The sequence below is a fragment of the Pristiophorus japonicus genome, chromosome 9 (genome assembly GCF_044704955.1).
Source record: "Pristiophorus japonicus isolate sPriJap1 chromosome 9, sPriJap1.hap1, whole genome shotgun sequence".
Taxonomy (NCBI): Eukaryota; Metazoa; Chordata; class Chondrichthyes; family Pristiophoridae; genus Pristiophorus; species Pristiophorus japonicus.
This window is the reverse complement of record NC_091985.1, coordinates 137717728-137742327: the sequence shown is the minus strand read 5'-3', so window position 1 is coordinate 137742327 and position 24600 is coordinate 137717728. Positions and strand designations below refer to the sequence as shown.

At 42.2% G+C, this 24600-nt stretch overlaps 2 protein-coding genes across 2 annotated transcripts in view; one reads left to right on the top strand and one right to left on the bottom strand.

Annotated features, from left to right (window-relative positions):
- The window catches only part of gzf1 (GDNF-inducible zinc finger protein 1), a 62565-nt gene extending 43570 nt beyond the window's left edge, over window positions 1-18995 (top strand). Inside the window, exon 8 of the mRNA XM_070889883.1 lies at window positions 18699-18995. Within this exon, the coding sequence (XP_070745984.1) occupies window positions 18699-18917 (219 nt within the window). The 3' untranslated portion in view covers window positions 18918-18995. The remainder of the gene's footprint in view (window positions 1-18698) is intronic.
- napbb (N-ethylmaleimide-sensitive factor attachment protein, beta b) overlaps window positions 896-24600 on the bottom strand; it is a 39896-nt gene continuing 16191 nt past the window's right edge. The window contains exons 4-11 of the mRNA XM_070889884.1: window positions 21844-21890; window positions 21629-21706; window positions 17134-17189; window positions 16954-17038; window positions 14835-14939; window positions 13592-13660; window positions 12395-12445; window positions 896-5674 (exon numbers count right to left, since the gene is read on the bottom strand). Of these exons, the coding sequence (XP_070745985.1) occupies window positions 5576-5674; window positions 12395-12445; window positions 13592-13660; window positions 14835-14939; window positions 16954-17038; window positions 17134-17189; window positions 21629-21706; window positions 21844-21890 (590 nt within the window). The 3' untranslated portion in view covers window positions 896-5575. The remainder of the gene's footprint in view (window positions 5675-12394; window positions 12446-13591; window positions 13661-14834; window positions 14940-16953; window positions 17039-17133; window positions 17190-21628; window positions 21707-21843; window positions 21891-24600) is intronic.

The following is a 24600-nucleotide window of genomic DNA, read 5'->3' as shown; positions in this document are numbered from 1 at the left end:
AAGAGTGCTACCCACTGAGTCACGGCTGACACCGTGTAGCTGAAGAGGGCTTGTAGAAGGGTTTTGAAATCGGGGGCTAAGAATGTGAAATGATTTAAAGTGGGAATTCTTTTATTTTTAAAAAAAGGCAATGATGGCAGAATGGAGGGTGTCAGAGAAACAGAGGGTATGGTGCTGTACCGAGGTAACTGGGGCAAGACCATGAAGTGATTTGAAAATGAAGAGGATCTTAAAAGTTAATTCATTAGAGCATGGGGAGTCAGTGGAATTTGGTATGGCTGGGGTGATAGAAGTGTGCCCCTTCAGAACACAGACCGTGACATTCTGATGAGTTGTAAATTGTGTAAGGCGAGGCAGCCAGTTAGAGCATTTGAGAAGCGAAGCCCAGGTGATAAAAGGTATTTATTACGGTTTTGGTGGCAGCTAGAATGCAGGCAGGTGATCTTTCAGAGGTGCAAGAAAGCAATGGTGTTAATGGAATCGATGTGGGGAAGGAAACTCAGCTGGAAATCAAGCAGTATGCCAATATTTTGCACCTCTGGACTAAGCCGGAGACGGTAGCCAGCAGGTTGATGGAATCTAGTCAGTGGCATTTATTTGCCGGTGGGAACTGAAGAGGATGTGCAGTTTTTGCAGATATTGAGGGGAGAAATTTTGGTTCATGCCCATCCTAATGTTGGAGAGGCAGTAGGACAGTGTAGCAATATACTTGGGATCGATGGGGGCGGTGAAGAGTTAACGCTAGATATTTACCAGCTAACAAATGGAAGCTGACCCTATGCTTCTCGGTGATAATATTGAGGGGGTAACATGTAAGTGAGGTAAAGGTGGAAACCAAGCATGGAGCCCGGCAGCACACGAGAGGTACAGGGGAAAAAAAGCCAAGAAACACAGCTTTGATAATAGACAGCATATTTTATTTTAATGGAGGAATTAGTTTTCTTGTGTTTCAGTAACAGACCAACTGCTTTATTTTCCAGAAGCATTGGTCTTCACAGTTCTGAAAATCTGACAAAACACCACAAAGACTAGATTGTCTTGATGCATTAGATATTAAACAGTTTCTAATACACACAATGTCACGGTTTTGTTAACAATACCTATGAAGACATAACATGCTACATGTGAATAATTACACTGGGACAACACTTCATAAACACCTAAACACAACACATTGGAACAGGCATACAATCCACACAACATAGTGGCAATAGTTCTACACCATTACAGATTAGTACACTGGGTAAAATACCAAGGAAAAATTCAGTGGAATTCTTGCCAAAATACTTCCTGATCATCTGACAAAAAGAAAAAACACAGCTTTGCAGATACAAATGACTTCATTTTAAATTAAAGCTGGGGGTTGATAGAGGAAACACATTAAATCACCTTAGCTAGCCTCTTATCACGTATACTACAGCCAGTCCTTAGAACATGAAGGGGGTGAAGTTCTTCCCATCATACTTCCTTTTTCACTGGAGTTAACAGAGGGAACTTCACCCCTACCTCTAAAGTATCCATGGCTCTATATGGCATAGTTAAAGCTATCATGCCCCACAGTTGTCACAATTTTTCAACTAATCGAAGTAGGAGCTATGTGAACACTACTTGTTAAAATAAAACAGTCATCCATTCTGAACATATTTACATTTTTACAGAGGTGAATGTCAAGTATTCCAATGTTATGTACTTATACTGATGAGTTCTACTCCTGCCCCTATGTTTTTGCCAATTACTGAGCCAGAGCTTGGAAGAGGAAGTCAACAGTAGATAAATTGCATGGCCTCTGCTGCAATACTTTTTTTTTTATATGATCAGACCAAATGGCATTAGGTTTCTAAAAAGTATATAGATATATATTTCTTTTAAAGGGTGGGGACAGAGATTGGATTTCTTAAGTCCTACCTCATGGCGGTGAAAAAAACATTTCTGACAACTGTGGGTCACTGTGCTTCAAGTCAACTCAGAAAAATCTGACCCAATATCTGAACAACTTCTTCAAAACAAGTGCTGGAGCTTTACTCATTTGAAAGCCATTTGCTAAAACCTCCAATAAAACAAGTTGTAGCCATTTCTCAATAGCACTATATAGACATACTTCAGGAATGCAAGAGAAGATATTTAAATTACTTCATCCTGATTACTGCATTTCTGTGTGACAGGTTGCAACACACTGGATTACACACTATTGGCATTTGTGAAACTGCAACACGTAATAGGGTTTCTCCATTAGGTTCCCAAAGTATTTTTTCTTATATATTGTCTTGTGTATATGAAGCTGATCTAGCACTAAATAATTGTGCATTAAATAAAATCTGCAATAAAAGTTAAGAATCAAATCTACCATTAATGGAATGTCTAATATCTACTATAAAAAGAAAGCTTCATCTCCATTTGTAATTAAATGTTTGAAGAATTATTTTAAATGAAAATGTCCCCACTTGGTAAATTGGGCCTTCATAACAATTTGAATGGTGATCCCAGAATTTAGTCAGATACTAAAAATTATTTCTCACAGCACCAAAGTTGCTCACATTTTTGCTTTTGCATTTAAAGCACAATCCAAAATGATGTGCATACAAATTGCACTAAATAACAAAATGTTACAGCCTTTAGCTATCTAGTCTTCTATCCACTAGTCAAAAATAAATAATTTTAATTCAATCTATATTCTTAGGTTAAACAGTTGAGGATTTAATTTTTTAAAAATCAGTTTTCAAAACATCAGGACAACACAACATAAAACAAATGACCAAATATAACTAAACAGATTTGAATACGCAATAGTGAGCACGAAGGACAATCAGTCCCTATTGGCATTAAAACCAATAAGGGACATGTCTGCAATTTTCATTCTGAAAGTAGTGAATATACAGAAACTGTATAACTGGAAGATACATAGCGATACCTATGCTGAGTTCATTTGTCAGTAGACAGCATTTACATGTTGCAAGTTAAAATATTTTAAAACATAAATCACCTATTCATGCAAGGTGAATCTTCACTAAAGAAACAAGCTTGAAGCCCTAAAGCAGGATTAAAGATTTTACTTTAGGATCAAGTCCAATGACACAGTATCACAAACGTGGAAAACAAAACACCATGTCACATTAAATGCAGTCATGTGTTTGTTTAAAATGTGTGCATCACAATTACAGAAAGCAGCTCATAGTGCATTATACTACTGAACCTCATTGACCAGCTTTCTTTACTTTCGGATATTTTATGAAACACTCGCGATAACACACACCTCATTCTAATATGTAATGTGCCCAGCTTTGAAAGATTGCACATGGGGATGGAATGTATTTATTTTATGAAGTATATGTTTATGGAGCCAGACATTTGAATGAACTTGTACCTCCTTCTTGCCCCTCTCCCCCACCATTCCCTGGGGTCCCATCCTAGTTCTTCATTCAGCTTATTAACTCTACTTGTCAATTGGTAAAATGGCCTTTTTGTACAGAGTCTTGAAAGTGTTAAGGATAATACTGCTTAATTAAATCCATATGGGGAGGCAATATTTGATTAGTGGAATCACCTTTTTCATCAATTGCCTACATGGAATAACCAGACCCCATCATTACGGTATCTCTCCTATGTCTTAAGCACAAATAAAGATGTTTCACACAATGACCAACTGAACCATTTGTTTTAGGAAGCTTTAACTCAAGTTGTGCAATGGTGTTCCCAATGATAATTTGCAGCTGAACACCTACCCACGCTAACACTGCATTCATGATGGACTTGCATCCATGTACAACACAAAGCAGCACAACTATTCTGCAGAGCCTCAAGATAAACATTTAGGCTGTTATAAATTTTAATACATACACACACACACACGTGGAAAAACTTGCAAAAACCTTTCACAAAATATTCAATTCTGGATTTACAAAAACAACCTTCCTTTTATATAAAACATTGCACAGAATATTCATGTAGTTACAACCCATTTAGATATTTTGGAAATTGGAAAAGGTTCCACATTATCAACTATGCACTGTAAACAGAAATAACTGGTGGCTGCCACGATATTGCATAACTAGTTTGAAACAAGCCTTTTCCACTGTGTCCATGAACATTAAGAACATAACATAAGAAATAGGAACAGGAGTAGGCCATACGGCCCCTCGAGCCTGCTCCATCATTCAATAAGATCATGGCTGATCTGATCATGGACTCGGCTCCACTTCCCCGCCCACTCCCCATAACCCTTTATCCCCTTATCGTTTAAGAAACTGTCTATTTCTGTCTTAAATTTATTCAATGTCCCAGCTTCCACAGCTCTCTGAGGCAGCGAATTCCACAGATTTACAACCCTCAGAAGAAATTTTTCATCTGTTTTAAATGGGCGGCCTCTTATTCTAAGATCATGCCCTCTAGTTCTAGTCTCCTCCATCAGTGGAAACATCCTCTCTGCATCCAACTTGTCAAGCCTCCTCAAAATCTTGTACGTTTCGATAAGATCACCCCTCATTCTTCTGAATTCCAATGAGTAAAGGCCCAACCTACTTATTAACCTTTACTCATAAGTCAACCCCCTCATCCCCAGAATCAACCTAGTGAACCTTCTCTGAACTGCCTCCAAAGCAAGTATATCCTTTTGTAAAAATGGAAACCAAAACTGCACGCAGTATTCCAGGTGTAGCCTCACCAATACCTTATATAGGTTAAAAAAAACATTTACATAAGAGTAGAATAAGTGGTTAAAAAACAAATCCCAATTTTAAAAAAACCTACTTCGGCCATATATCCTCTTAAGATGAAGCATTTACAGTTTAGAAATAATTATGTTCTACTACATTCTTAAACCATTCAAAAATCAGATATAACCAACCAGTTTACACACACCATCCAATTCACAACCCTAAATGGAATGACTAACAGAAAGCATTTTTAATACAAAATGAAAAAAAAATGACATTGACCTTTTCATTTGCATCATTATAGTCATCTATAAATCCTGCCAACTGGTTATAAAAAATCAACGGTATTAAAATCAACTCTCAAAAGAACTCCTCGGTACCGAGCTACATACAGAAGGAATGGCGCAGATTAAACTTTGCAACTGTAACATTTTGTGTCACTACAGAGTCAATGTATTCATTTTTATATTACCGGTGTGCCATTTGTTGCACTTGCACCATGAACTACAGGGTTGTTCAGAGCACAAGAACTTCGGAAATTGTACTCCGAAACTTTTCTTACAACATACCTTTCTTCACAATCCTTTGCCGCAATGTTTAGTTACTGCCCAATAGACTTGCACTAGCACAAAAAAAGGAAGTTCTACTTTGCTAGCATTCAGAATGGTTTTCAAGCAAAATGTTAAAGTGTCTTACCATGCCCTTTCAGAGTGCTGCGATGCTTATGGCTGGGATCAGTTCCCAAATTGGGCATTAATCAGCAGAATGGGCACAACAATATAGTTGAATGGTACATTAATCTGGCAGATTACACAAATGAAATAAAACTATTAACACTGAAACAGGTATATCCATGTTTGTCACAACCCAGTACACAAAATAGCATGTCACAATTTTGGCAAGGTGCCTCAATGTATGCAAAGCTTTCACTTGAGATCTCCTTCTCCATGAATGGACTTTTTGATGCGCAGCAACATAGTCGTAAGCCACTGGTCCAGACGTGATATGGAATCATATTCTTTTACCTACAATATCCAACAAAAATAAAGCCCAGTCAATTAAGAGCAATATTTCAGATAGGTATCATTTTATATTCCACACAGAGCTACTAGAGAATATATCAGCTGCTAAAAATCACCTAGGTAGCTGCCAACTGGACTGTCAAACATTCCATTAATTCAGAATTTCATCAGTACAATACTATATACAGTACAACACAAATTAATTCAAGAATGCATGGAGTTGAATGGTTTCACTTCAGAAAGCCTATTAATCCAATTGAAAGTAGAAAGAAAATAGGGAATTCGGAAGAAACTGCTTTATCCAGAGTGGTAGGAATGTGGAACTCACGAGCAGAGAGAGTGGTTGAAGTGAATGGTAGAAGAGGGACTACCATAGAGGTAATGAGGAAAAGGGAGGAGGCTCGAGAGGAGTATAAATGCCAGCATGGACTGGTTGGGGTTTGTTATGTATTTAACCCTTGGCAACCTGTGTCGCACCACCACCAGAGGGCCTACCTGTTGGAGTCCCAAGGGATCCCAGCATCCCTTGGGAGCACTGTATATAAGCAGGCCTCCCACGCGGTACCTGCACTCTGGAGTCGAATTAAAGGAGCTAAGGTCGCACTTACTCATTTGCATACAGTGCTCAGTTTCATCCTTTATTATAAGCATAATAATTGTCAACGAGGTAACGAACAACCGCGCGAAAATGCAAAGAACTGTTGGTATCCTGGAGAAGTTCTCAGAAGGGGACGATTGGGAGGCCTTTGTGGAGACACTCGACCAATACTTCGTGACCAACGAGCTGAAAGGGGACGAGAACACTGCCAAATGGAGGGTGATCCTCTTTACCATCTGTGGGGCAATGACCTATGGCCTCATGAAGAATCTTCTAGCTCCGGTAAAACCAACAACCAAATCCTATGAATAATTGTGTACGCTGGTCCAGGAGTACCTAAATCCAAAGGAAAGCGTTTTGATGGCGAGGTATCGGTTCTACACGTGTCAACAGTCGGAGGGCTAGGAACTGGTGAGCAACGTCACCGAACTAAGGTGCCTTGCAGGACATTGCGAATTTGATGGGATTCCTAGAACAAATGCTAAGAGACTTTTTTGTGCTCGGCATTGGCCATGAGGTAATCCTTCGCAAACTACTGACTGTTGAAACACCAAATCTGAGCAAAGCCATAACGATAGCCCAGGCATTTATGTCCACCAGTGATAACACCAAACAAATTTCGCAGCATAAAGAGGCTTCGGCTAGTAATATGCACAAAGTAACGTCGTTTTCAAGCAGGAATACACATGGCAGAGCATACACGCCGGCTGCATGACCTCAGATGACCCAGAGTCCGCCATCAATCATTAATGAGAGGCAGTTAACACTTTGTTGGCATTGTGGAGGTGATCATCGGGCCCATCAATGTGGCTTCAAGCACTATGCGTGCAATGGCTGCAGAATAATAGGACACCTCCAGCGAATGTGTAGACGAGCTGCAAACCCTGCAAACCACCACGTTGCAGAGGAAGATCGATCCATGGTGGATCAGGCTGAACTAGAGACTCGAACAGAGGAGGGAGAAGTGTACAGGGTACACACTTTCACCACGAAATGTCCACAGATAATGTTAAAAGTCGATGTGAACGGAATTCCAGTATCCATAGAACTGGACACGGGTACGAGTCAGTCCATAATGATCAAAAAGGCCTTCAACAGGTTGTGGTGCAACAAGGCACACAGGCCCAAGCTTAGCCCCATTCACACCAAGCTAAGAACTTACACCAAAGAGCTGATCCCTGTAATTGGCAGTGCAGAAGTCAATCCTATGATGGAGCAGTGCATGAACTCCTGCTATGGATCGTGCCAGGAGATGGCCCCACACTCTTCGGCAGAAGCTGGCTGGGAAAAATCCGCTGGAACTGGGACAACATCCGAGCGCTTTTGTCATTCGGCGACGCCTCATGTGCCCAGGTTCTGAGCAGATTTCCATCGTTGTTTGAGCCAGGCATTGGAAATTTCTCAGGGGAAAAAGTGTAGATCCACTTGGTTCCCGGTACACGACCCATCCACCACAAGACACAGGCAGTACCGTATATGATGCGAGAGAAAGTGGAAATTGAGCTCGACAGGCTGCAGTGTGAAGGCATCATCGCGCCGGTGGAATTCAACGAGTGGGCCAGTCCGATTGTCCCTGTACTCAAAGTCGACGGCACGGTCAGAATTTGTGGGGTCTATAAAGTAGCGATTAACCGTTTTCGCTACAGTACCAGTACTCGCTACCCAAGGCAGACGACCTATTTGCGACCCTGGCTGGAGGAAAGATGTTCACCAAGTTGGACCTGACCTCGGCCTACATGACACAGGAGCTGGAGGAATCGTCGAAAGGCCTCACCTGCTTCAACACGCACAAAGGTCTGTTCATCTATAACAGAAGCCCGTTCGGGATTCATTCGGCCGCGGTAATTTTCCAATGGAATATGGGGAGCTTGCTAAAGTTGGTTCCACGCACTGTGGTTTTCCAGAACAACATACTGGTCACAGGTCGGGACAACATCGAACACTTGAAAAATCTGGAAGCGGTTCTAAGTTGGCTAGATCGTGTGGGACTCAGGTTGAAACGCTCGAAGTGTATTTTCCTGGCGCCAGAGGTCGAGTTCTTGTGAAGAAGAATCGCAGCAGACGGCATCACACCCACCGACGCCAAGACGGAGGCCATCAAGAACACGCCGAGACCACAGAACATGACAGAGCTGCGGTCGTTCCTGGGACTCAACTATTTTGGTAAATTCCTACCCGGGTTAAGCACCTTGCTAGAACCCCTACATGTGCTGCTGCGCAAGGGAGACGACTGGGTATGGGGGAAATCACAAGCTGCTGTCTTTGAGAAAGCCAGAAATCTGTTATGTTCAAACAAACTGCTTGTTCTGTATAATCAATGTAAACGATTAGTGCTAGCTTGCGAAGCGTCGTCATACAGGGTCGGGTGTGTGTTACAACAGGCTAACGAATCGGGGATTTTGAAACCGGTCACCTATGCACCCAGGAGTCTGTCCAAGGCCAAAAGGTCCTACAGCATGATTGAAAAAGCAGCTCTGGCATGTATTTACGGGGTGAAAAAAATGCAGCAGTACTTGTTTGGTCTCAAGTTTGAGCTAGAAACTGACCATAAGCCACTCATATCGCTAATCTGAGAGAGCAAAGGGATTAACACCAATGCCTCTGCCCGTATCCAAAGATGGGCACTCACGCTGTCGGCATACAACTATGTAATCCACCACAGGCCAGGCATAGAGAACTGCGCTGATGCTCTTTTAAGTCGGCTACCATTTCCCACCGCCGGGGTGGAAATGGCACAGCCTGCAGACTTGCTCATGGTGATGGATGCATTTGAAAACGAAGTGTCACCCATTACGGCCCTCCAAATCAGGACCTGGACCAGCCAGGATCCTTTACTGTCCCTGGTTAAAAAACTGTCCTCCATGGGAGCTGATCCAGCGTCCCAGCGGAGATGCAGGAAGAGATTAAGCCGTTCCACAGGCGCAAAGACGAAATGTCCTTACAGGCAGACTGTCTTTTGTGGGGTAATCGTGTAGTCTTGCCCAAGAAAGGCAGAGAAACGTTCATACGCGACTTACACAGCACCCACCCAGGCATAGTAATGATGAAAGCCATAGCCAGATCCCATGTGTGGTGGCTTGGCATCGACTCAAATTCAGAGTCATGTGTGCGCCAGTGCAACACTTGCTCTCAACTGAGCAATGCACCCAGAGAGGCACCGCTAAGTTTGTAGTCGTGGCCCAACAAACCATGGTCTAGGATCCACGTTGACTATGCGGGCCCATTTCTAGGCAAAATGTTCTTGGTTGTTGTGGATGCTTAGTCAAAATGGATTGAATGTGTAATAATGTCTGTAAGCACATCCACCGCCACCATCGAAAGCCTACGAGCCACGTTTGCCACACACGGCCTGCCTGATGTCCTAGTCAGCGACAATGGGCCGTGTTTCACCAGTGCTGAATTCAAGGAATTCATGGCCTGCAATGGGATCAAGCATGTCACATCTGCCCCATTCAAACCCACATACAACGGCCAGGTAGAATGGGCAGTTCAAACCATCAAGCAAAGCTTGAAACGTGTGTCGGAAGGTTCCCTGCAGACCCGACTGTCCCGAGTTCTGCTCAGCTACCGCACCAGACCTCACTCACTCACTCACCAGGGTTCCCCCAGCTGAGCTGCTCATGAAAAGGGCGCTCAAAACAAGCCTCTCTTGTCCACCCTGACCTCCATGATCACGTCGAGGGCAGGCGGCATCAACAAAGCATGTACCATGATCGCGCAAACTTGTCACGCGATATTGAGGTCAATGACACTGTGTTTGTACTCAATTATGGACATGGCCCCAAATGGCTCGCTGGCACGGTCATAGCCAAAGAAGGGAGTAGGGTATTTCAGGTCAAATTGGCCAATGGACTAATGTGCAGAAAGCATTTGGACCAAACCAAATTGCGGTTCACTAACAGCTACAAGCAACCCGAAGAGGATACCACCAACTTCGACCCTCCAACACACACAAGTGGCAACCGACATCACGGTTGATCACGAAGCCGAACTCACCATCCCCAGCAGCCTGGCAAGGCCAGCTGCCCAGCAAAGAACCAACCAACTCACCCACACCTGCATTTGTACCGAGACGATCGACAAGGGAATGAAAAGTCCCAGATCGTCTCACCCTGTAAATAAGTGTACTATTGACTTTACAAGGGAGTGATGTTATGTATTTAACCTTTGGCAACCTGTATCACACCACCACCAGAGGGCCTACCTGTTGGAGTCCAAGGGATCCCAGGAAACCTTGGGAGCACTGTATATAAGCAGGCCTCCCACGCTGTACCTGCACTCTGTGGAGTCGAATTAATGGAGCCAAGGTCACATTTACTCATTGCATACAGTACTCAGTTTCATCCTTTATGAGCATAATAGGGTGAAGTTTATTTACTTTCCTTGCTCTTCCGGGCACCACAAAGGAAGTTTATGCCTCCCTTGCCCCAGAAGCTCTTTCCCCACATTTAACAGATGCCGGCAGGCATCCTGATTTTCCACAGACCAGCAACCACTTTGTCTCTTCCAGGCAGGAAATCGTCTGGCAGCATGATTCAGGAGGCGTCATTCTGCCGCACGAGGGCCGGAAATTAACTCGTGAGTGATTTCCCGCCGGTTACCCACTGAAAATTAAAATCCATTCCTTTTCCTTACTTTCAATTATTTTTTCTCTTCTCCTGAAGGCATTGGGACATTATGCTGGGATACACTGGAGCCCTGCAGTACTTAAGCCGAGTAGCCATCACTCACGTGTGAAACTTGACAATGAATGCTGGCATGTTATTCGACCATGATGCTGGGCAAATCCAATCACCACACTTGGGTACTTTTTAAATTCATTCACAGGATGTGGGCGTCGCTGGCAAGGCCAGCATTTATTGCCCATCCCTAATTGCCCTTGAAAAGCTGGTGGTGAGCCGCCTTCTTGAACCGCTGCAGTCCGTGTACTCCCACAGTGCTGTTAGGGAGGGAGTTCCAGGATTTTGACCCAGCGATGATTAAGGAATGGCGATACATCTCCAAGTCAGGTTGGTGTGCGACTTGGAGGTGGTAGTGTTCCCATGCGTCTGCTGCTCTTGTCCTGGGGTCACAGGATAACAATCAGGAAGAGGAGCCTTAGCCAATTTTTCTCTCCCTAACCTAGAGGCACTGTCACGTTCGTGCTGCTGCCCCAGCTGGGATTGAGTACATCAGCAGAGTGGGAATCAAACCTAGGACTTTATGGTCTGAATGCCTCAGCTACTCACTGAATAGATACGCTGGGATATCCACCTTGTTTCAAACTCTCAACATTCTATTTTGTATAAGAAATGATTGCTGTTGTGAGCTTGAAAAAAGATGGACAGAATTTAAAAAAAACGTGGCGGCAAAAAAAAAATAAGGTTGTACCTGTACACCAATATCCAGCAAAATCAGATTTAATTTGTGATTCTTCTCGCCTCCAGTTTCCACATTTTATCTTTATTGGTACCTTTCTTGTTGTTCTATTTGAATTGTTGCTGTTATGGCAAGTGCTTCTGAACTTTCCTATGTCGTGCCTCCTAATCACTACCACAACTCCTGCTCTAACTCATTCTTTCCCAAAACTGTGGAATTCTTTACCTTCCTCACTCTTCCCTTCCTCCATCAACTTACAGGTTTTCAAATCCGATTTGGCATCACCAAATCAGGACTGTTCAATTTATCTTCTCTTTTCAATCTTGTTTCTCTTCCTCAAAAATGGGCTTTGCAAGAGTTTCTCAATAAAAAAGTTGAGTCAATGCACCAGAGTATCTCAGAGAAAATGAATAATATGCACCAATGTTCCCTCTTTAAAAAAAAAATTCCATGCGAGTTCCCTGTAACTGGCTGCGTGGCCCATTCAAATTTTCATGATACTCGTTTTTTTTCCCCCATTTAAAAGCCGATGGGTGGCCTGCGCTGGATCTCCAGACCAGTTTAGTGGGAACGTTGCACATCACCCTATATTTTGCACCAGCATTAGATCAGTAATTCCTGAACTCTTTCAACAGATTTGACAATTAACAAACCTAAACTCTCACATCGCCATGAATATAAACCTAGGTTTATGAAACAAACACACTAATTGAAAATCTGAAACATTAATAGAACGTGTGAACATTTCACAAATTGCCAGTACTTACTGCTTCGGTGTAAGCTTCACCATTTTGTTCTTCATGAGCTTCAAGCAATTTCTATCAACAAAAAAGAAAAACAGTCAGTCAATTATAAATGCAGATGTGTGTACACAATGGGGCTATCATCCAACTGTTGTCACACCAGCCGTGATGAACAAAGTGACCACAGAGGTAGAGAAACAGACATGACAAAGGGGATATCTGGGACAGTTCTGGGATTTGGAGAGTAGGACATACCACATGCCAAAAAAGAAATTGTCCTGAGGGAAAGAATACATCCACTTATTGCCCCCCAGTGGCTGTGTCTATGTTCTGAAGATGGATCATCAATTAGGAATCGTTTCAAAGAATTTGTAACTGATAATTTTAATTCTACCTCTTTCTGTCGATATAAATATTTATTCTTGCAACATTCTTTTTTAATACTTATTGGAGCCGAGCCTTTCCTTGAACCTTGAAATGGGACTGCAAGATTTAACGCCACTGAGAGTGGCATCAGTAGGTACTCCGATCCTGACCTTGGGTAACACCAGCGGTCCTAGTGTCCTTGGACCCGCCCAAGACCAGAACTCAAATCCCCAGTCCCCACCACTACCAACTGCATTCTATTTTACTCGGTCGTATCATTTATTTCATTACACTGGCATGCGAGTTAAAATGTTCAGACTTTTAATTCAAAACTTATTTCAGTAAAGAATCATGGCTGTTGTCTTCAAATAGGTATGCGATTTATGAGGAAAGGAGGAACATATAAAGAGAATGATGGACAGCAGGAAGCAGTGTATTGTAACAGCTATTTCTACAATCACCTGCAAATGAAAATGACACATTTGCCATGAAAATAACCTTTTATACAGTATCAGGGATTAGCAGGCTAGAGATATTTATACAACCAGCTGAACTAAAAATCTTCCCCAGCATCTGAAGATATATTTGTAAATAATGAGGAATTTTACATTTTTTTTTAAATTGTGGTGGAAATTCAGCTTTTAATGAGAAGAGTATTCTGGAGATTCATACTCATAGTCCTAATGGCTACTGATGTTCAATTAGATTTCTCAGTTCCTTTGAGTTTCCCACTGCTGCCAGAATTTAGCAGTAAACTTTTTCAAAATGCTATATGCCTGTTATACAGTATCTATTCATCTTGACAGATTGCAAACCCTTTTTTTGAGACCATAGTGCAATGATCTCAAGCATTACCTTTAAAAGTTTACATTCCCGTGAGTCTGAAAATGCTGGAAACATTTCTTCATACTTCTCCAGAGCAAGCTATGTTGAAATAATAAATTAATTTCATTACATATTTATTAAAAATGCAAAATCGAAATGGAGGAAAAAAATAAAATATTTAACTTATTTTTACATGAACCGGTTCTCTTTCTTATTAACACTTATGTTCATAAGAAGCATTTCCAAGTACACTTTAGTAAGATACTTCTGTACACAGTAAATGTTAGCATCTCCATCAGGAGTATCTAATACAGAGAAACGCCTCCAATCGGATCACACATAAGTTACCTCCCCTTACAAAGATATGGGGACAGTACATTGATGCTATTTTATTCTCTCTCTGCCTTTCCATAAGATGGAACCCTGGGGGAATGAAGGGTGATGTATGCCACTCAATTGTATTCCCTCTTTTCCCTACAACAAATAGTCCCTCCCCACCTACCACAATTAAAAAAAACGTTTTTAAAATGTGTTTACATCTCAGCCCAAGTTCCAAACTCACTTTCCCAGTCCCAGGAAGACTTGTACATTCTATACAGCAACCACCATCCATGTTCTCTGGCAAAGGTACATCTCTGCATCACCAAAAGGTGAATCAGGCAGAGACAGGTCTATTACCTGCCTCTACCAACAACACTCCAGGTGCAATATTTTCATTAATCGCTAATGTAATTTTCATTAATCCCTTAAATAAAATAGCCTGGATTTTCCAGTGTTATTTTAATGCTGCTAGTAACCCAAATAATGCCAGTTAGAAAATCTAGGCTAATATTTCTAAACATGGCTGTCACGGCAACCGTTTTCTTTCCCCCCACCTTCCTAAAATTTTTCGGTGAGGTTTTGTACACAACAAGTTGAAGGATGTTAGTGGTGTGCAAATGTAAAACTAATTTCTATTTCACCCCAAAAGTGTGCTATAAACGCATCTCCAGAACTAGACCACTTCCTGCACCAGTGTGATATTTTCATTATTCTAACCAATAATTTTTCTGCTCTCATCAATTGAGATTGCTAATTTAACTTCCAATTGGGGCAGTTTTATTTTCTGGCCCTAGGGAAACTGGGTTGCAACTGTTCAAACTAATTTCATTTAGGAACCTTGCAACCAGCCGAAATAAACCTTCACCATCAGTCCGAGCTCGTTTCTACCGCCAAGTTCCACTGTGCACCCAGTCCCCCAAGTACTGATGTTTAAGAATGATGCTGCACCTACCTTAGCATTCAACTCATCAACAATAAAATGGCACAGTGCTGCTTTGAAAAAATATTCCTTTGCACTGTATTTCAGCAATGGGTTGTCCATGGTATTGGTCCCAACCTGCAGGACAAAAAGCACTCCAATACACAGATGACGAGCACAAACAGATAAGCATATAAAACAGAGCACCTGGAATATCCATGAGGCTCTCCTAAACGGCCATCACAACTTCAACGGAAACCCTGGAGAAATGGTGTAAATGACTATTTTCTCCAATCTACTACCGACGTTAGGAAAAGGTCGGGAGAACCTCGATAGAAATTTTGTGCCAAGAAGTTTAAAACAGAACTGATCAACAATACTTTGAGATATTTTACATGCATTTTATTTTTTTTTTTTTTAAAAAGAACTCATCAAAGTCATTCTCATGCGGTTCAGTAATATAGCAAAAGAATTCTAACCCACAGAATTTCTTACATTGGTCTGTTGATTTCTGGATTCTTTTATCTCAATCTGGTTCAACTGTACCAAGCATTTGCAGGCAAATCCCGTAAGTGTGTTGACAAAATTGGATATTAATAAGAACATAAGAAATAGGAGCAGGAGTACGCCATACCGGCCCCTTAGAGCCTGCTCTGCCACTCAGTATCATGGCTGATCTTCGACTTCAACACCACCTTCCCGCATTATCCCCATATCCCTTGATTCTCTTCATATCCAAAAATCTAGGAATTTCTGTCTCAAATATACTCAACGACCGAGCATCCACAGCCCTCTGGGGTAGACAATTCCAGAAACTCTCAATCCTTTGAGTGAAGAAATTTCTTCTCATCTCAGTCCTAAATGGCCAACCCCTTATTCTCTTATAATGTTGAAAATGAGAGTGTTTTGCTGTTGATACCCATAGTGGGGTGGGATGTAGCTGGACAGAGTGCTCAGGAGCTTCTTACCTTCCCCCATACCATAGTTAGATTTGGTCACTGTTCCTGTAGCATGGGGGAGGGAGGTAGTGCACTCTCATTTCCTTGTCTTCTCTCTGTTAGGATGCGTGCGAGAGGGGGCACCTGCATCAGTCTCCATAATGGAGATCCAGACTACTTGGCATTTTTTCCAATATTGGGCATAGGCCACATATCAGGTGCTTCCACAGACACATGGTTCCCAAGAGCTTCATTTACATGTTGGTGATGGGACACAGGCAAAATGATGTTCCATAAAATGGCATTTCGCTCCCAACTCTTTTAGTCGTTACTAAATTAATGTCTTTAATGTATTCCTTAAGAACTAAATATTACAGTGGGTCAGATACTGGTCTCTTACCTGGGGTCTGGGTTTAGTTCCAGCTCCAATAGATAGCCCTATAAGTAATTTTTATACTTGTATCTAAGTTTTGGCAGCAATTACAATCCTGATACAAGGGGTAGAGCTTGACTTTGAGCGAGTGTAAAATGGCTGATAGCAAGTCGGCAGCCTGTTTTACATCTTCCCCCCGCTGCCCCCCCCCCATTTTTATTTTATTGACTTTGCACAATTTTCCTGTCTAAGAAAATTCCCTGCACTGTTTATGCACCATTAACACACTGACAATGATGAGGAAACTCGTCCCCATCATCTTATTATTTTGTCTACTTGAGGAGTTAGTTTAATATAAAATTGTATTACATCACTTGTTCATTGTTTGTTTGATAAATGTAATTGATATTTTAAACTTGAAGACGAGGTCTACTGTGAGGGTCTGCCTCGTTTGACGACTGGAAGTGAGATCTTGTAGATGCAGAAGATATTCAAATATCTAAAAGCAATTAGCAATTTGGGTTTGCCATGTGCTCATCTGGATACATTACCAAAAACCTAACTAGGTCTCAAGGCTAGGACAAGACACACTCAAAAGGTTCGAAGAGCTTGGACACACCTATGAGAGTGATCCAAGATGAGAACACTGAAATGACCTAGGGTTATAAGGTTAAAAAGACCCATAAATGTAGCAGTTCCCCATATGGCCATGGTGCCCCTCCCACTCTGGCTAATGAACAAAATGGAAGAAAGAAATACAAAAAACTATTAGGATTGCATAAATCTTGCAGAAAGAGGTGGGACAAATGCAGAATAAAATGAGTTCTTTATGGTAACTGACCTGCTCATAGATTTCTATTGCCTTCTGATACTGCTCTAGTTGTGCTGCGTATGCAGCCACTTTCAGCAGACACTTGTTAGCTGAACTGAAATAAGAATAGCCAAATCAGTCGGGCTTCTTAATGCAATGTTAATAGAAATATGATTTATTTATTCATTACAAGTATATACTGTTAAATACCTGTTTGATTCTTCTCCTTTATAGTAATCTGCAGCTTGTTCATAATGAGCAATAGCCTGGGAAAATAAAACAAACATGTAACCATTTTTTAATGTCACAGACAGCTCCAGTCGTTATCGGATTCAAAAGACCTCTGTGCTTTACTCTTATACGTTATGATAAAGGACTTTATTCTACTTTTCACAGAAATCACCATCAATCTCAGTCAGGTTATTCCTTCAACCCACAGGATATAGGTATACAATGAAGTGTGTTGCACTGTAGCGCAAGAAGTACTGACTTATTTATTCAAAACTATACATACGCATCACAATATGATTAGTGGTCCTCGTGAATGTGTATGACAAAAAAGTTAGCACAATAAACTAGCAGTCACAAATTTTCTATTTTTTTTTTAATCCAATTTGTTGTTGCAACATCAAAAGATAAATGTTCTAGCTATAACAACATTGGAACTTTGCATTGGAAAATTGCCAGTCATTATTTGAGAGAGACACAAACCAAGAAATTAAACCTCTGAGTCCAACAGTTGTTGTGGTGGGACTGGGGGAAGGAGGGAGGGAGAGGGGGGGGGGGGGACGGACATGTTAGTGAAATCTGTTATTAGGGACAGTGTGATTAGAGTACTTGGACATATAAGAACTGATCAGAGAAAGCCAGCATGGATTTGTAAAGCACAAGTCAAGCCGAACTAACCAAGTTGAATTTTTTTTTTTAAAAAAAGGTCACTAATGTGGAAGGTAAAGGAGTGTCTATGGAAGGAGATTATGTGAACTTCCAGAAGGCATTCAGTAAGATTCCACACTGGAGACTGTTAGGAAAAATGGAAGCACATGGAATTGGAGACAACCTATTGACATGGGAAGGAATTGGTTAGGAGGCTGGAGACTATCGCCTAGAAATACAATAGGGCCCAAAAACGGGCTGTGCCACTGAGGGGTGAGATTTGCTCACGCCCGTTAAAAAAAAAAATCACAGGCAGCACGTTATTTTGGAGCTGTTCGCTGATCTGAATGATTTCAGTGCACAGCCCAGTGACAAACACGCTGCTTCAGGCTGTGTGCTCAGCAGCTGCCTTTACTTAAAACAAGGCTGTCATTTTAGAAAGCAGTCTCGAGCCCTTAAAGGGGGGGGGGCGGGGGAACAGCCTTCTGAAAAATGTTTTAAAATCATTCAAAAAATAGGCAGTCTCTAGCCCTTAATGCTTAACTGCATTCTGATAAGGAAACATTTAAAATCATTCCAAACTAGCCTCACCCACTGATCAATGTATGACCCCCTCCCCAATCACTCACCTACCAACAATCTCTACCAAACACAAGGCACACCTCACATTCCTAGCTTCACTTCATCCCCCTTGGAGGAGACGGTGCTGCCCATTCTTGGCAGGGGCAGGGCTGAGCCCTTGGCCAGCAGCTGGGCTGCAAGAATACAAGTCGCTGGTATCCTCAGATGTTATCCCCCTTCTCACACCCCACAATCTCTTCTGATGTACAAGCATGCAAGCTCTTGCTTTCCCGCCCTCTCCTCACTGCAGCCCTACCCTTGTGCTTTCCTCATTTCAGATACTCAAGATATCCAGCCTGTCCAGCCAGTGGTTGACCAAGAAGAGGGAGAGGAAAGTGAAGAGGAAGAAGAAGAAACACCGTCACTCGATTTCACACTCCCAGCCACCAGCTCCTCGAGGTCGTCCTGCAAAGCCATCTGCAGTGTCCCCACTGAGTCAGCAGCCTTCCACCAGCCCTACCGCAGCTACTGGGGTAGCACTGCGTGACAGTCACTAATGAATGCACATGGGTGATTAGTTGATATTTTTGATGTAATATTGGATGCATATATGAATAAAGTTGGATTGGAAAGTTTGCTTTGTGGTGCCTGTTATTTCAGTATTGTGGTCAAGAGGATGCTGTGATGGTCAGTAACAGAGGGAAGGTAAGGTGTGAAACAAATGTTGAAAGGGGAATTGGTGTTGTGTTCACTGGTACCACAGGCGAATGATTCCATCCCGGAAATCCCGACTGGAAAGGGGCTGTCTGGGTTCCCTCCTTCCTTCCGCTTCCCTCTGTGAGCAGCTTGTTATGTCTGTAAACATTACCAATGTGTAAGACTTGCCACCAGGGGACACACCTGTGGGAGACCCAATGGTCACCTGCACACCCTGGGCAAGCAGGTATAAAAGGCAGTCTACCATGCTGCTTCCTCATTCTGGAGTTACATTAAATAGACCAAGGTCACAACAGTTTGAGCTTACAATATACAGTCTTGTGGAGTTATTCCAAACATAACATAGCTTGTCCCCTTTACTGCCTCTGCTTCATCTCCATGTGCCCACCACCGCCCCCCCCACCCCCACAGGTCTGTGAGCAAGTGGTCTTCTCAGAAGCCTTCCTTTAACATCCAAATCCTTGCAAGCATCCAGCAGCACTCCCTGCACACTAACAACTTTTTAAAATGTATTGCACCTAGTCACTACTTAAATAAAATATAAAAAACTGCTGAAATCGAGACAGCTGAAAGATGTGCATGTCCCTTCAAGAAGCGCCGACAGCATTGCTGCAGTACTGCTACACGCAGGTACTTTCATGCCTGGTTTGGAGAGGGCGTTATGGCGTGTGGAGACATCCAAAATCGCAATCGTGCATCAAATCAGGCAGTGCCTGGCAATTAACGTCATGATCTGCACATTTGCATTGGAAAGGAGTGCGCTGGCAACAGCAGCGCGAGCGACCTCTCCAAAATGGTGGCCATCATGTCATGCGCCAGAAGCAGGCGGAAGCAAGGCAACCACCATTTTCTTCAAGAAAACCAGCATTAACGGTCAGCGCTAAGGTAGGGAACTTCTAGGCCACAGAGTAGGGATAATTCACAAATCTCTGAAAGTGACAGGGCAAGTTGAGAAGGTTAAGAAAGCGTATGCGATACTTGGCTTTGTAAATAGGGGTATTGAATACAAAAGCAAGGAAGTCGTGCTAAATGTGTACAAATCTCTGGTTAGGCCTCAGCAGGAGTACGGTGTACAAGACCTTGGAGAGTACAGAGGAGGTTTACCAGGATGATACCAGGGATAAGGGATTTAAGGTATGTGGAGAGATTAGAGAAGCTGGTATTGTTCTCCTTCGAGCAGAGAAGGTTAAGGAAAGACTTAATAGAAGTACTCAAAATTATGAGGGGTTTCGATAGAGCAAACAGAGAAACTGTTGCCAAGTGGGTCGGTAACCCACTTGGTTTAAAATAATTGGCAGAAGAACTAGAGGGGAAATTAGGAGAATTTTTTTCAGAGTTGTTGAGATCTGGAATGCACTCTCTGAAAGGGTGATAGAATCAGATTCCATGGGAACTTTCAAAAGGTAATTGGACATGTACCTGAACAGGACTAATTTTCAGAATTATGAGGAAAAGGCTGGGTTGTTGGACTAAATTGGACAGCTCTTTCAAAGAGCCAGCACAGGCATGACAGTCCAATGGCCTCCTTCAATGTTATAAGTTTCTTTGAATGGGTATGTACTCCAATTGGCAGGATGTGTCTAGTGGTGTCCCTCAGGGATCTGTATTGGGGCCTCAGCTTCTAACTATATTTATGGAGGACTTAGATGAAGGAACAGAGAGTCGTATATCCCAGTTTGCTGACAACACTAAGTTAGGTAGCACAGTAAGTAGTGTAGATGGGAGCAGAAAGTTGTGCCGGGACATTGATAGATTAAGTGAGTGGCAAAACTGTGGCAGATGGGAGTTCAACGTGGGGCAGTGCAAAGTCAGCAACTTTGTACGAAAGATCGATCAGAGCATTTTCTAAATGGTGAGAATCTCGAAACTGTGGAGGAGCAGAGATTTAGGGTTCCTTGGACATAAATTACAAAAAAAAAGTGAGCAGGTACAAAAAATAATTTAAAAGGCTAACGGAATGCTAGCCTTCATCTCAAGAGGCCTGGAATACAAAAGGGTGGAAATTATGCTATAGTTGTATAAAGCTCTGGTCAGACCACATCTCCAGTACTGCATCCAGTTCTGGGCACTGCAGCTTAAGGAGGATATATTGGCCTTGGAGGGGATGCAGTGCAGATTCCCCAGAATGATACCTGGGACTAAAAGGGTTAAATTATAAGGACAAGGTACATAAATGAGGTTTGATAAATCAGTAACAAAGGGGTCATCTACTTAAAATAAGCACTTGAAGAATGAAGAGTGAAATGAGAAGAGCTTTCTTTCCCCCACAAAGTGATTTATTAGAATGTGTAATGTAGAATAAGTGGCACTTAAGGCAGAGATTTAAAAGGAAAGTGGGTAAGAATTGACAAAGGAAAATTATGAAAAGATATGGGGAAATGAAGTTCAATTAAATAGATCTAGTTGCAAAAGCTAGCACTGTCACATGCAGTGACTCGCTGCAATCTCAACAATTATACGAAGTGGCTACCAAAATGTTTTCACACTTTACAGAATGTTATATTGAAGAGCATATGGTGTGTAAAGAAAAAGGCTCAGTGTAACACAATACCTTTTCGATGTCTACCAGTTCAGATTCATAAATTTCTGCAATTGTAATGTGATGTTTTGCTGCAATTGTAAATCTCCCCTGTGGAATAAAATCAAGAGTCATTACTTGTGGAATCAAATGAATTTATTATATAAACATCATCTGCTATTCTGTAGGCTACAGATATATTAATCTATTTCTATTGAGGTCACAATTATTTTAATGAAGCTTCTTACCATATCTGTGTATATATCAATGGCGGCATTTAAGCAGCTGATGGCCTCTGTGGGGGAAACAACAAGGCTACTTCAGAAAAGCAATATCCATTGTTATACTGTTCAATCTGTAGACCTTGGCCCGGAATTTGTGGTCAGCGGCACTAGCCCTGAAAAAAAAAACTGCCCACAGCGATCGCGAGAAGTTTGCCTTTTTCAAAACGCATGTGATTTCAGTGCAGTATAATGGGGAATCCCAAGCACGCGTTGCTGTGACATCAACAAGCTGTCTAAGCAGCCAATCACATTGCAGAATTCTCAGAGAAGTAGGAAATGAGAAACTGTTTTCATCCCGACTTTTAAAAAATGTTAGAGAGTAGAACAAAGACTGGGGCTCTCACGTGGGGATAAGGTTGAACCTGAAAAAATCATGAACAAACTTACAAAAAATATTAAAAATGTTTTTTTTTTAATTTCTTAAAATTTGCAATTTTTATCATAATGGAGAAATTTGACACCACAAAATTATAACTAGTTTTTCACGGCCATAATGTTTGTATAGCAGTCAATACACTGATAAAACCCCGGTTACACCTAATCCAACAGCCAATGGGTTATTTAACAGCGATGTTACCGGAAAAAGCCCAAGTTTTCGTCAGTTTCACTGATTGCTGGCTATGTGGGTGTGGGGGTGTGGTGGGGCGGTACAGTGTCGGAGCAACGAGTGACTGCTTCAGGATTTTCGCCTTTAGATGTGCGTGCGCTACATTCGGAGTTGTGGTCAGTTTCAAAGGGGTAATAACGATGAATACTGTTTGTTCACCATTATTACCCACTGCAATTTCCGGCCCCTTATCTCAGTCATTTTACTTTACAAAATCCCAGGAGGGCTGCTAAGGAGTCCCACAGTGAATCAGAATCATTACTTGGGTATACTCGTCAATTAGGCTGCAAATAAATAATCCACAAAAATTGGCAAATTACATGGACTAATCTGACAGATCATTGGCAACAGAATCACGTTAGTTTTTCTACTACCAACAAGACAACTGAACTGCATTAAAACAAAAAGGAACTCATATTTCATATGGGCTTGCTGGCAGTAGATGGGAGCTGAAAAATCATGCTCACAACACAATTAAAACGCTGCATATTATGCCAGATATTCGAACAAAACAAAATGAGGCCACACTACTTGCAAGTCCGAGGCCTCTTTAAAATATTGAAGTAAATGAAACAATGCCAAGCCGAATCTTCCAGTTTCAGACAAGGCTCTGCCTACAGCTTGCAAGCTGCATACAAGAGATCACCATATGGATGTCCTTGGAGATGACGTGCTCAAGCAGGCTTCTTCAAAAGGGAGATGGCAGCTTTAGTTGTTGGTAAAAGACTTCGGCTGGAAATTCATTGGTGGGGGGTGGGAGCGGTGGTTGGTGCTTAGAGTATGGGACAGAACTCTGCTCTTACCAGGATTTCAGCCTGCTTAGAGCAGGCCTTCAAATTCTGGTAGAGTTCCTGGGCCTCACTGAAGAATTCCTCCCTTTATGCATATGAAAGGCTGCAGCGAAACTCCCGCCAGTCGAGAATAAGTCAATGGATCGTTCCAGCACTGATTACCTTCTCTGGCATTGGAGTGTCTACAGTGGGAGCCTAAATTTTTCAATATTTTCTTTTCTTCGACCCATTTGGGGTTGAGGGGGACCTCGGGACAGATCAGGTCAGGCTGGGGAAGATGGTCCTTGCAGGTGCCACCCAGTGCTAGGTTTTTGTACTGGATCTCCGGTTTTGGAGCGGAGGTTTCTCAGTCTGCCACGTTTACACTGAAGGAGCAGGCCTCCAGGAACTCTTCGGCTGTTGCTATTTTTTGTGTTTTAATTACATTTTGTTGAATTTTGCTCTGCATTAGTTAATTTTGCCGAGTAAGCTGCCATTATTGCATTGGGTTGGGGGGGGGGGGGGGGGGAGGGGGATCCTTCAAATGCTTTCATTATTCTTAATTGTTGCTGCCATTTAAACCATACCATACAAAGTGTTGAAGATGGGGATTCTAAATGCACTACATGAATTCGATGAAGAAAAAAAAAGAGTTCATGATGGACTAATAAATCCAGGTGCAATGACACCTGAAGTATTTTGTCCACACTCAGTTCCACCTTAGGACTCATGTTCAAAGACCCCTCCACAAATAACTGGCGATGTTAGAGGAGGCCCATCTTTGCTAACTCTGCTTCAAAAGACAGACTGATGACAGAGTTGTACCATCTTCTGTAGAATGGCCTGCAGATAGCATCTGGAACAGGAGCATTACTCCCTTTAGAAGTGAAGTTTACCACAGCATAAAGCTTTTGTGTGACTGGACACTTCCATGCCACCCCAGAGGGCACCTGCCATATTGGGTAGGCTGCAGCATATACATGCATCAAGCAAGTGACGAAAGCTATGTTTACAAGAGGCAACACCTTCATCGCTTCCCTTGTGTAAAGGAAGTATCAGCTGGACAAAGCAGTTTCCACAAGTTGGCGGGGTGCCCTCGAGGGCAAGGCATTGCAGATAGCACTCGTATATCAATCCCATGGCTTAAATGTACAGCAAGAGTTTGCACTCAATTAATGTTCAGGTGATGTAGGACCACTGAGACATTTTGCAAATCAATAAGGCATTATCCAGAAAGCAACCTTGAAGCTTTTATTATAAGGCAGTCCAAGGTGCTCACATTTTTAGGAAGAGAAGAAACATTTGTGGCTCTTAAGAGACATGGGCTAACTGGTGCATCCATGC